Source organism: Nesoenas mayeri (assembly GCF_963082525.1).
Source record: "Nesoenas mayeri genome assembly, chromosome: 2".
NCBI lineage: Eukaryota > Metazoa > Chordata > Aves > Columbiformes > Columbidae > Nesoenas > Nesoenas mayeri.
This window is the reverse complement of record NC_137543.1, coordinates 55,161,387-55,174,709: the sequence shown is the minus strand read 5'-3', so window position 1 is coordinate 55,174,709 and position 13,323 is coordinate 55,161,387. Positions and strand designations below refer to the sequence as shown.

At 43.5% G+C, this 13,323-nt stretch overlaps 1 protein-coding gene across 2 annotated transcripts in view; it reads right to left on the bottom strand.

Moving 5' to 3' along the window:
* RAB31 (RAB31, member RAS oncogene family) overlaps positions 1–4,030 on the bottom strand; it is a gene marked incomplete at both ends in the record, with an annotated part of 64,963 nt that extends 60,933 nt beyond the window's left edge. For both annotated transcript variants that reach the window (XM_080340243.1, XM_080340244.1), the window contains one exon: positions 3,992–4,030. In XM_080340243.1, the coding sequence (XP_080196369.1) occupies positions 3,992–4,030 (39 nt within the window). The remainder of the gene's footprint in view (positions 1–3,991) is intronic.
* Positions 4,031–13,323: the final 9,293 nt, after the last annotated feature.

Below are 13,323 nucleotides of genomic sequence, written 5' to 3'. Positions count from 1 at the left end.
TTATGTCAGGACTTGGCAGAGAGCTGTAAATCACTCCTCCAGCCTGCATAAAGAAAATGTCAGGAGCCAAGGCGCATGGCACCCAGCAGCCACATCCAGATTAGGAAACCTGACAGTTTTTCCCAGCCACACGCCTGGCCACATTTCAGCACTGAAACACAGCTCAGGAACACACCAGCCCCTCTCTGTCCCTCTTTCCTTTACCCCCTCAAGAGGGTGGCCACTCAGGACAGAAACATCATGCAAATCAAATGGGAGCTGCATTAGAGAGGTTCTCCTTCCCCTCTACTCTGCCCTGGTGGTGAGACCACACCTGGAATATTGTGTCCAGTTCTGGGCCCCTCAGTTCCAGAAGGACAGGGAACTGCTGGAGAGGGTCCAGCGCAGGGCAACCAAGATGATTAAGGGAGTGGAGCATCTCCCTTATGAGGAAAGGCTGAAGGAGCTGGGTCTCTTTAGTTTGGAGAAGAGGAGACTGAGGGGTGACCTCATTCATGTTTATAAATATGTAAAGGGTGAGTGTCACGAGGATGGAGCCAGGCTCTTCTCAGTGACAACCAATGATAGGACAAGGGGTAATGGGTTCAAACTGGAACACAGAAGGTTCCACTTAAATTTGAGAAGAAACTTCTTCTCAGTGAGGGTGCCAGAGCACTGGAACAGGCTGCCCAGAGAGGTTGTGGAGTTTCCTTCTCTGGAGACATTCAAAACCTGCCCGGACACATTCCTGTGTAACCTCATTTAAGTGTTCCTGCTCCAGCAGGGGGATTGGACTAGATGATCTTTTGAGGTCCCTTCCAATCCCTAACATTCTGTGATTCGGTGATTTCCTTTCATCGCATAAACTGAGCTGCAGCTAAGACTTGCTTGGTACCAGAAGCTGGTGCCCTCTAACACAGGGTCAACTGCTATGAACAAAGAACAGACTGGACCAAGAGACCAGTAAGAGTTTGAGGTGCCAAGACAGGACTTGGAGCAGATGCTCAAGTGTTGGCACTTAGAATGATGAACACATTCCACATGCAGATACCTCACTTCCCAGCAGCAATAATTTACTGGGTGAAGTAGTTAAGGAACGGGCTTTAGGCCACTTGCATGGCAACATACTCAAGAGAGCCACTGAAATTGTACCGCCATAGCTCTTACACCTAAGGCTGTGAGGCACTGAACAATTAGGCACGCATCCAGTTCCCTCCAGCCCACCAGCTGGAACCATCCCTCCTCAAAGAGCGCTGCCTTCCTAAATTCATAAATAACAAAGCTCCATGATCAACAAAGCCTGCCTTCCAAACTGACTCACACCTAGGCTTCAGCTGCCTCAAATTTCCTCTCTGTTGTTGCCTTGGTAGCGTCTCCTCCAATGCCGATAAACCTCACAACCATCCCCTTCTAGTGCACAACTCCAGGCTCCTCCAAATCTCCCCGATCACAAACATAGAATTTCAAAAAACCTCAGGCCACTCTGGACGAGCAGGAAGCAAAATGTAGATACCTAAATCCTAGTTATGATAGATTTTTGTTGGAAATTTAAGGCCAGATTCCCTCCTGTGCTACAGCAAGACCTGGGCAAGGTGAGGGTCTATCCAAGAGCCGATAACTTACTGCCTATCTCTACCATGATGGCTCCTGGCCAAAGGTTGACCCTGGAGTACTGTGCAAGCTTACAGGGCCTGGCAGCATGGAGCACGGCTCTGGTTTCTCTATTCCCCTCTCTCCTTACCCTCCCATCTATACCCTCTATAGACAAATGGTGCTCTGCGGCTTGTGGAGAAGCTGGTTTTGCCAACGTTGCACCAACTGCAATTCTCTTCCTCACTGGGGAATTTTGAGCTGGCAGAAACAGCTCAAGACCAGGTCCTTTGCACAGCTGAGGACCGCAGACCATCAGTGATCCTCCTGTCAAATTTAGAGGTGCAGTCTAGGGCTTTGTTCAGAAGTGGGGAGGGACACAGGTTTACAAACCAATTTAATCCCTATTTCTAACGACAGGAACTCAGCCTGGGACCTGGACATGCCAGACTTGACTTAGGACTGTCAGAGGATCTACTAGATACAGTACAGATCAACCTACCAGGTCCAGGACCTACTGATAAGACAACTGTTAAGATTCCTTTTGGTAGACCTGAAAATATGGGTTTGTGTTTTTAAGATTTATGTTTGCACTTGCTCACATGGACAAGTACAGTCTGTCTGTTCTGGAAGTCTGTCTGAGCTTCCCAAGGGGGTGTGTCATACAAAGCAGTCTCCTCACTTTTAGGAAAACAGGGCATCAGCCTCCATGGTAAACAAGATGTCTACAATCAGAAGTAGATGGTTTTCTAGTATTACAGCCTATTAAAACTCAGGAAGGAAGACTCACTAACTACTAAGTGACTATAACTATAGACACTTACATATTCCAAAGTGTTCCCGCTGTCATCCTATCATTTTAGTGAATCTACAGAGTAATTGCATATTCTTAGTAACACAGAGCTGCTTTACAGGTTTTATTTTTTCCTGTCTTAAAAGAAGTAAACAATTGTCTTGCAAAACCTCCAGCACATTTTAATGTTACAAAACAGCAATAAATAATGGGCAAGAGGAATGTCATGCCACAAGAGACTCATGTCTAAAAAATTACAGGATTTTCCACTAGGGAAGAAAAAATAAAGACATATCCACATATTTTACCACAAACTCCTCACGTTTGTATAAACCAAATTTATTTTGCCTCTATGCCATTTAAAAAGTTCAAGACAGGAATTCTAACTGAGAAAGGAAGAATGGTCACTGACAAATACCTGGCTTCCACTGTTCAGTGTCCTGGCATTTACTCCACTGCAAGGTACCCACTCCTGCTGGGGTAAGTGTCAACACAAATCAGAGAGACCTGAAATGTTTGTATTTGTTTGTTTGGAGTTTGTGTTGTTGGTGTTTGTTTGTTTAATGTTCAACTCACTTGTACTGCATAAAAGAGAAGTCACTCTGAAACATCTTCCTTCATACAGCTTTCCTGAATGTTTATGGACACATGGACCTAAAAGCAATCTGATACTTTGAGATGTTTGATTCTAAAAACAAAACAAAACAACCCCACAACAATTCAGTAGTGATGCTCTCTCAGTAACTGTCAGAAGAGGTGGCTCTGTTCTCCCAGAAGTATTTGTAACAACCCTGCAAGCACATTTTGCTGCGAAGCTCCCTGCGCGCAGGGCACAGAGGGGGCAGGCACAGCCGAACTGCAAAGCTAAGCACATTGCTGCTCCAGATGGGAAATGCACACACGGGTTCGCCAAAAACCAAAAGAAGAAAAAAAAAAAAAAGTGGCAGAAAGGACATTCCTGTAAGGAGCCGAGCCAAAGATTTGAGTAAACCCAGGCAAGTAATTAAACAGATCACCGACACGGCACATAGGTGGCAGGGGGCCGAGGCGCCCGGGAGGAAGAGCCACCCGAAATAAGGTCTCAGCGAGCTGCCCCGTCCCTCTGTTTCGCTTCCCACCATTGTTAGAGGGGCTCGGTGAAGCCAAGGCTGCGAGTGACAAGACCTTCCAGCCTGCGACGGGGATGGGGGGGCTGCAAAACGCTCCCGGACGCCTTTCGGGGCTTCGGTCCCGCAGGGAGACCCGCCGCCGGGTCACCACCGCCCCCGCGGCCGGGAAGCGCCGGCTCTCCAGCGGTGGAGCCCCCCCAAATAGGGACCCTCACTCCCACCCCTTTACACCCTCTCACTTTTTAAAAGTTCGAAAACAAGGCAAAAACAACAACAAAAACCACTAAAGCTTTCCCCCGCCCGCCGGGGTCCGGTGCGCGGCTGCCAAGTCTCGGCGTGGAGGAATTTACCGCGGCCGATCCCCCCCGACCCGGGACGGGGAGACGCGGCGCCCTCGGGAGGAAGGAGGGAGATGCTGGAAGTGTTCCCCTTTTTACCGAGCACCCCACCTCCCTCAGCCCCCACCAGCGGGGTGGGAAAGAAAAGAGGGAAGTGACTCCCCTTGCTCCCCTCTACTCACTCCAAGCAGACACACTTTCAGCTCGCGTATCGCCATCATCTGCCCGGGGCCCGGCCGCTCCGCATGCCCCGGCGCGCCGCCGCTCCGCTCCGCCCTGCCCGCCGCGGCACAGCCCCCCCGGGGCCGCCCCCGCCGCCGCCGCCGGTCACATGCGCCCGGCCCCGCCTCGCCGCCGCGGTGCCTCCCCCTCCCGCAGCCCCCCGGCTCCCGAGCGACGCGGGTCTGGTCTGCAAGGGAGCTGGGGCAGGCGGGGTCGTTCCTTGGCTGGAGGGGGGAATCTGCTCGGCGCTGCAAACGCTGCGCTCCGGAGTGGGCTTGTGAGCGGGGGAGATATTGTGTAAATGTTTGCTGTTGTGGGAAAAATAATCGGTAAGAGGCTGCATCCTGCATGGGGTTGCACATATGCTTAGTCCTACACACCATGTGCTGGTCTAGCTACAGGATTTGCACTGCTTCAGTCGCGAACGATCTGCATCCATCTACCTTTCATTTATTTTTTTTTTTCACAGAATCACACAATGTTAGGGATTGGAAGGGACCTCAAAAGTTCTTCTAGTTCAATCCCCCTGCCAGAGCAGGAACAGGTAGATGAGGTAACACAGGAATGCGTCCAGGCGGGTTTTGAATGTCTCCAGAGAAGGAGACTCCACAACCTCCCCGGGCAGCCTGTTCCAGTGTCTGTCACCCTCACCGTGAAGAAGTTTCTTCTCATGTTTAAGTGGCACCTCCTATGTTCCAGTTTGTACCCAGTTTCTTTTACTTACTACATGCAGAAAACATTTAAAAGAGAAACTCTGCTTTTACACAACCCTGGTAATAAATACCTGTGTTTGATTAAAGTAGTCAGGTTGATAGTAGGGCTGCACCCCACACATCCAAAAGTTATGCTAAATACTACATTGCAGCTGAAGTTAGGAACCATCTACCAAAATCAATGAGGTAGGTTCATAACCACTCTGCTTTCAGTAGCCAGAGTCCTAAGATTTATGGAGAAAAGGTGCATGCTATAACTCCAGAAAAGCAGAAAAACATTGCCTGTTGAGTATTTTTAGTCATAGCCTCTGTTCTACTTACTCTTTTATTTTCATTTTTTTCACTGATTTATCAGATAGAATTGCTAAAGGGAAATTAAGAAAATCTTTATTAGTCATTGTGAGATTACTGCCACGTCCTTAGGAGCTTCCTGGTGATAAACTGCTGTGTCACTAATTAGTTCCACGTTGGATCCAACACTGGCACTGATAGGCTGGAAGGGGATGTTTGCACTCATGCAGAGCTCCCAAATCCTAGGCCAAGGAAATGCTTGGAACAAAGCAGTTGTTATCCCCAAGGAGGAAAACACAAAATATTTCTAGTGGAGTATAACAGCCTGTCAGGAAAGAGACTATCAAAAGAGAGACATCAAAGGAGATGCTCATCAGAGAGATGCTTCTGGTTTAATGAAGCTTTTGTTTGTTGTTTTGTTTTGTTGTTGTTGGTTTTTTTTAAGGAGAATTTAGCAAATAGTAACAAAGCACAGCAGGTTTTCAGGCAAACAACACAGAATATTGCCAGGATTCTATCTGCTCATTGTCTTTCCACAAGAATGCATTATACAGTAAAGTCTTCCAATAAGCAAATGGAATGCAGTCACGAACATAGAACAATTACAGTTTGCACTCATAGCACCACACCCGACATTTCAGCCAGTAATTACTTTTACAAATCAGCAGGAGATACGACTTTTTAAGATTTTACACCATCTCACTCCATCCTTTCTTTCAAATATGAACTAAATGTTGCTTCTCTACCTTTGATTCAGACTTTTCCACTCTTGAGGGACTGAGATTCACAGACAGTGTTATGGTTCAGGATCACCTTTCCATAAATTCTTCTTCTTTTTTTTCTTTCTTTTTTTTCTTTTTTTTTTTGGTCACATCTTTAAACATTTCTGTGTCATTCATTTATCCCATTGGTTATCTATCCCTTTTCTTTGGTTGAGATTTTGTAATCCTTGAAGTTTGGGAATTTTTGCTTATTGTACATGTGAAACATTATACCACCTGAATCAATTTCAGCAAGAAACACTTGAATTACATTAGATTCTAATATAATCTACAATAGATTGCGGATTACAGAAAGAGATTGATAAGTGGCACACTGCGTTCAAAGGTGTTCAGCGTCACAAGCACAGCTTGAGGGCTTGTCTTTAAATGTGCTCAGATGGAGCTACGATGATGTAATGAGAGCATCCGTAGAGCAGCTTAATGGACTTTACTATACATACATTAACTGTAGCTTTAACCAAGGTACCTTAACTTTCCAAAACTTCTCAATGCAGGCTTGCACTGGAGTACAATAAATAAAGTTCCAGTTTGGGAGAGTACTTGCTTAAGCCAGTCCATTTTTGAGACAGTAATATATCCCACTGACTTCAAAGGCATGTAAGTACCTGCCTAATTACTGCCTTAACTCAGTACCACCGTAATACAAAACCATGCCTGAGAAATCTACCCAGGAAAGCAAGTCAGATTCCCATCTTTCTCTTTATCTGAGAAAACAACCTCTCAAATACACAGTGGTGAAACAGAAGCCCTCACTAAAAAAAAGGTTAAAGCCTAGACCTCAAAAGCTTACTTCTGAAGATAGTGAATAACTAATTAGCTACATACAGCAAGCAATTTGTATAAAACAGTAGCACGAAGGTGACTCAGTGGAAGCCATTCAGGCTGAACCAGCAGGAAAGAGAGTGTTAAGGAAGGACAATTTTGCTTGCACAGGCAAAGTGTCTGAAGAGACAAACAAATAAAGAACAACCAGAGGAAAAATATATATATATATTTATTTAAACAAAGAGTACAGAAACAAACAAACAAAAGGAAAAAATATCCCCCAAAATTAGGGAGACAAGAAAAGAGAAAAATAACAATACAAACAGACATGTGCGCCACCATTTAAAAAAAAGAGCTAATGACGTTCTTTCTTCCAGGAACTGGCATAATCCGTGTGTTTGTCTGCATGCAAGACGCTGTGGTCAGGAAAACATTTTTGAGGAATTGGTCATGTTGCAGTGTTTTCAAATGGCTGGTTAAAAGCAAAGGAAAACAAGTCTTTGTATCCTAAAGGTTTTCCTTTTTTTTCTTTTTATAGCATCTTATTCAATGAATAATTATAAGTTTTGAAGCAATGATTTGCCGCATTTCTTTCTAACCAACTGTATTTTGCTTTTGGGAAATAAAAAGCCAAGTGGCTTTGTTTTTCAGCAGCCTTCCCTTAGCGTTTCAAGTAAGCCATTGTGTCTGTAGAAATAATTTCCTCCTGTTTGCAGAAACTGGAGGAACCACACTGTCCTTCAGTCTGTTCTTACAATGCAGTCTGTTGCTTAACAATGCAAATGCACTGATTTCAAATTAGTTACTCTTTAGTGTGAGAAAATTCGGTCCTCAGAGCTGGGCTTAAGCCAGCAAGATAAGATCTGGCTTAAGGTAGTTCTGAGTGTGATAATTGGAAAGTTTGTTCAGGCCTGTCTCAATCTGGAAATTCCAGGTAGTACTAGTTGCCTTGGGAGGGTAGGATTGATTCATCCTTTGCTATTTTTATTTTTCTTAGACAGCTAAAGCAGGACTATCCCATCACTCACCCTCATTTTTTTAGTGTAACACCACTATTTCATTGGAATACACCCATCAAAGTGAGGAAGGAAGGCAGCCTCCTGCTTAGAGGCACAAGACTAGGATTTGAGAAGAGTGGGTTATTCTCCTGCTCGCAGCACTGGCTTGCTGTGAGGCCTGGGGCTGAGTACCTAACACCCCTCTGTCCCAGCATGTGGTCCTCCAGCAGCCTGGGACAATGGTAGCTGGGGCTGCTGCTGCCCTCCTCTTTGCCCCTACCCACATGTTTCTGCCCCTCTGTGACTTGTGCTGGTAGAAAACTAGTCCTACATATAAAAGTTTATCTACAGCATCAGTTGATTCCTCTTAAGAAGTGATGCAATGATATTTATCTAGCTTGTATTAGTAGGAAACTGGGTGCTTGAGTGGTGCTGGCAATGTTCCCAGGCTTATGAAGGCATCTGCCTTCCTCCTCCTGCTTTCTCTCTCCAATGAGTGATCTATGCAGAGAAAGATCCCTCTGAGATCCTGATGCGAAATGGCTGTTGTCTGTCCCAAGCACCTGGTGACTTACTTCCTTTCTCCCACTGCTGCTTTCCTTCTCAATTTCTTGGCAAGCATCTTCCTCACACAAAAATGTTATCCCTCCTCTTCACTGGCAAATTCAAGCCAGGCCCTTCTACTATGGGCTGCCATCCCAGCTCTTATTCCCAAGGCACAGAGCAGGAGGCGAGTTAACTCCACACTGCCCGGGGAAAAGTGCCTCTGCATCCCACAGATGACACAAATGTGCAGTACAGTAATGACTCCCACCACAGAAATTTCACCAGTGCCTGCCCAAAAAACTGCCAAAATCTCTTAAAAGGAAAGCAGCTGCTGCTGAGCAAGCAGTTCTTTGAGCAGGAGGAGCAGCTTCCAGCTCAGACCCTAGATCCCATGCAAAATCCGGTGGTTACGAAATGGCTAAAAGTCTGGAAGATGCTAATTTTTTTCATTTGTTTACTTAGAAGTCTCCTGGGAGACCTTACAGCGGCCTCCAGTACTTAAAGGGGACCTACAGGGAAGATGGGGAGGGTCTCTTCATCACAGAGTATAGTGATAGGATGAGGGGTAATGGTCTTGAACTGAAAGAGGGTAGGTTTAGATTAGATATTAGGAAGAAATTATTTACTGTGAGGGTGGTGAGAACTGAAACAGGTTATCCAGAGAAGGTGTCGATGCCCCATCCCTGTGAGTGTTCAAGGCCAGGCTGCATGGGGCTTTGAGCAACCTGGTCTAGGGGAAGGCAGAGAGATTGGCCTGGATGATCTTTCAGGCCCCTTTCAACCCAAAGCATTCTGTGATTGACTCTATAATTGATCACCATAAAGGTTAGAAAAGGGCTGCCCTGGGAAGGGCTCATGAGACTCCCAAGACATGGAAACTGGAGAAGTACTGGAATGATCTGGTGGAGATTGAGGGCTTGATTCTGATTTCAGTCACATAGGTCTTAAAATACTGCAATTTTTTAACTTCAGTAGAGTTATTCTACTTCATTTCACTTGCCAAAAGTGAGTTATGCCCTTCTTAGCCCACTGGTTTCAGCATTAATGCCAGGAGAATCTGCAGCTGCCTGTTACTTCATTTTATTGTAGTGTTGCTTCATGTTTCAACATCTCTTGTTGGTGGCATTTATATGGTTCAGTCATTCTCTCCTGAAGAGAAAATCCACTGGAAAACTTTAGAGAGGAGTAAACTTCTGCAAGATCCTACTTGCAGCTTCACTGCCAAGTACTGTGAAAAGCAGCATTATTGTTGTTGAAAAAAACCTGGAGGTTGTTTGTATAAAGCTTACCGGCATGCTGCTTGATAAACCTTGAAACAGATACACTGTTCCTAAAGTGCTTGAGAAAGATTTTTTGCAGTATAAATACATATTTGTCAAGAGGGTCAAATTTACTTTACTGGTTTCTGGTTAATTCCCAGGGCAATCTCCTATTGCAGAAGAATGCTAATGTAAATTAAGGCAAGTTTTCTCATTCTTTGCAAGCAATGTGCTATAGCCCCAAGTTGGTGACAGCACTCCATTTTTCCACTGACACTGTTCAATGGGGAAAGAATTAAAAATGTGGGTGTGTTTTTATTATATCTGAAAAACAGAAGCTAAGGTACAACTCGAGGATGCTACAAATACTGTAGGCAATTAAGCACCAAGGATGAAAACTAGCTAAAGCAGAATATCAGCTCAATTGAAAAACAGACACAAATCTGTCTTAGATGGATTTGAACTGGAAATTAAGATTAGGGTTTTGTAAGGCTTTGGAAATTTTTTCTAACAGCAGCTGTCAGAGCAACAAATGAAAAGGAAACTAACTTAAAGGTAGAGATTGATGTATGTAATAAAAAATTTCTGGGATTACCTGAAATAAGACAAGTCAGGATTCAGTGATCCAATCAATGATTTCTCTGTATTGCTAAGTAAATTTGCCACTCAACAACCAGCTGTTCAGGCTGGACATCAGGCCTGATGTATCACAAATTAATCCAGTTAGAGCTCTTTCTGCTGAGATTGAAATCATCAATGTATTTCATTTAGTCCAGCAAAAGCCATCCAGTTGCTTCAATCTGTATATTACTTATACATGTTGGATTCATACAATCAATTCCTGATGAAAGCTCCATATCTTGTTATCAATCTCCTTTTCCACATGAACCTTATAAAAATATTTACGTGAGCCCATGATGCTGGATGAATCCTTTCTTATGTTATTTTCTATAAAAAATATGCCTGAGCATTGCACATGCTCGCAAATGTAAACAGCAACCTAAACAAAAGGTTGTTGTGATTTCATGTACCAAGGCGCAGTTCAAAACAGGGGGCTCACTGACTGTGGGCATTCAAGGTGGCAATTTGGCAGTGTCCATAGCTATTGTAACCTTATGTTTTGCAAGTCCTGTCCTTGGGCTGTCCATTTTGAGGGCACTTTGCAAAGGCAGCATGATGATTGTTATGAGTGAGTCCATGGAGGTGACATGAACTGTCTCAAGTTTACTTTCAGTGGTGCCAGGATTGGTTTGTTCCATTCCTTTCATGCTTCTGGTATAGCTGATACGTGTTAGTTGCTGCCTGAAAAGGGAAAGTAAAGATCAGCTTCACCCAACTAGATGTTGTGTGATTGGAGTGATAAATGGAGAGAGATCTCTACTTCAAAATGCAGGGAGGCTTTGTAGCAGGACAGCGATAACTTCTTGCTTTCCAGCTCACTGCAGGAGTAGCCCAGTGAGTTGGAGCTTGTTATAAATTACAACTGGATTTACTGAATAGTAATGCTGTTTCCTTCTGGCAGTATATTCCACAGTACACTATCTTCATACATAATAGAGTAGTATCTAGTAGTTAACTTTGCCCAGTTTACCACCATTAGCTTTGTATGCGATGAAGGAGCCTGTGTTTACTACCAAATGAAAGAACACCATCCACAATTCTCCTTTTAATTAAGCTTAGCCTTGCAAACTATGAAAAGGGTATTGTATTAAGGCAAATGTTTTAAAATCAAGCAAGCAGTCTCCTATTGTGCCTATTGCCAAGGAGAGATAACAGGGCTTTTATACTGTCAGAAATTTGTCCTGCCAAGTGGGCATCAGGTTTGTCTAAAACATGCCCAGTGTGTGTGTACTGCCAGTCACAGAAGGTTTGAACTTCACATTGATTTTTCTCATTAAATCCTCAGGCAGTGAGTGCACATTGATAGGTGCTTCCTTTGGTTACAGAAGACCCAAACAGAGATCTTCCAAACAAGGCTCAAATGAAAATGCATCTGTCCATCCTGGCCTTACACTAGTTCAGGTGCTGAGTGGGGTTCTATAGAAGCTTGTAGTGTCACTTCTATCTTTTTGTCTGCATCAATGGAACTGGGTGTTCAATATAAACATGAGGCATCTGAGAAGGAGAAATTGAAATTCACTTGTAAGCCAGGTGGTGACTGAGGAGGCTTATCTTATAGACTAAAGGCGATTAATTTGTTTAGACTTAACATTAGAGGGTTCTTTGCAGTCCAAATAGTAAATATGAAAACAATCTGAGAAAGAAATCTGAGAGGGAGAAAAATCTGATCAAAAAATTCTCATCAATCCAAAATACCTACTAGATCATGAAAGGCAGAGCTCCTATCTTTTTTTTCTTTTTCTGTTTCTGCTATAAATAATTTTTGTGTGTATTTGAATGAATTTAAGTCTGAATTTGGGGTTGAATTTCTCACTGCCCATCTAAACAGTCCTGAAATGCAGAGGATGTTTGATGTAAACTCCAAATCACCTTTTGGGTCTATGTCCTTTATGGGGACAAATTAACCCTTAAAAGAAACCTGCAGTTTTGCAAAGTTTTGACCACAGAAATTATAATTATTACTGTTGTGATGTCAGAATTTTGTTTTCAGGTTAAGTCCTTGTTTAATATTTATTCCCATTTCCATGAACATCTGTGGTAGTACTGCCTGTTTATGGACTTCAGAATTTGCCTCCAAGACACATAATCTGAGTTTGTTCAAACCTGAAAATAAGTTAGAAGTCTGTGTGCTTTGTAGGTTTTTGAGTATTTAGTAATAAAATATTTTACAAGGGGGAAGAGAATGCACTACTTTATCAACAGGTTTGTTTTTCTAATGAGGAATAATAATATAGTAGTCTCTTCAAATAAGCAATAACTTGTCAGAGTCTTAAGTGCACCAACAGATGGTGATTACCCTGACATAACAAATAGCTAAGAGACAATCTTGAAGAGCAGAAATCAGAAATATGCACAATGCAGTGTATTTTATCAGTCCAGATTTTTTTACCCTCTCCTTCAATCATCCTTCATGGTTTCTTTAAAAATGATTGAGTGGTGATGGGTGTATCATGTCTAAAGGTTCTACAGTACACTAGGAGGCTGTAAATGTTATTTTAAGGGCAGTTAAATGCCAAGCAAAGTTTTATACTAAGCCTGCATTCTAAGGGTATGCAAACATACCTTCACAAAGTAGCAGGTAGATCAGAAAGTCATCTCGCTCACTCTCACAGTTAGAAAAGCTTTATGAACTAATGAGAATAAAAATATTAGAGCACTAATTGGAAAGGTCAGTTGCGAAGGTATAGTTTAAAGAGAACTAGCACTAGTTATCTGCAGTAACAGAGTCAGCAAAGTGAAGATCTATGTGCAGGACAACCTTAGTGAGAACCTACCACAGTCATAATCTTTCTAATGATGCCAGGAATGTGAGAAAATAATTAAAACTGATACTCTGATGGAGACAAAATATCATTCCATCAAAACCCAGAAAGAGTAAAAAGTCTCACATTAGTGTTAAGACATGTTAAAAAAAAATATCGTGGTTGAACTCTTCAATTCTTGGTTGAAGTTTGAGTTTGAGATAGTCCTGCTGAAGCCAAATCCTTTCAGTAAGACAGGTGGCTGGCATGGAGATGTGGTCACCAGCCGCCTGGTCCAGATGTTCAAGCAGTTTCCAGAAAGGAAGGCGCTTAGTCCGTTAGCAATTCAGACTTTATTTAAGCTACAGTCCTTCACCGAACTTCTGGGCGTGTGCCTCTATTGTAATCCTCCTCCCAAAAAAGCACGGATGAACTGCACCTCGGTGTAAATATCCCCTATGGCTGCTACACAGAGAATGGGAGCACTTGGGCATCTGGGTGACGCGGGTGGTAGCGCTGACTGGTGGCTGCAGAGCAAACAGCAACCTGGAGAGCAAGGAAACCAGAGCTCTGGAA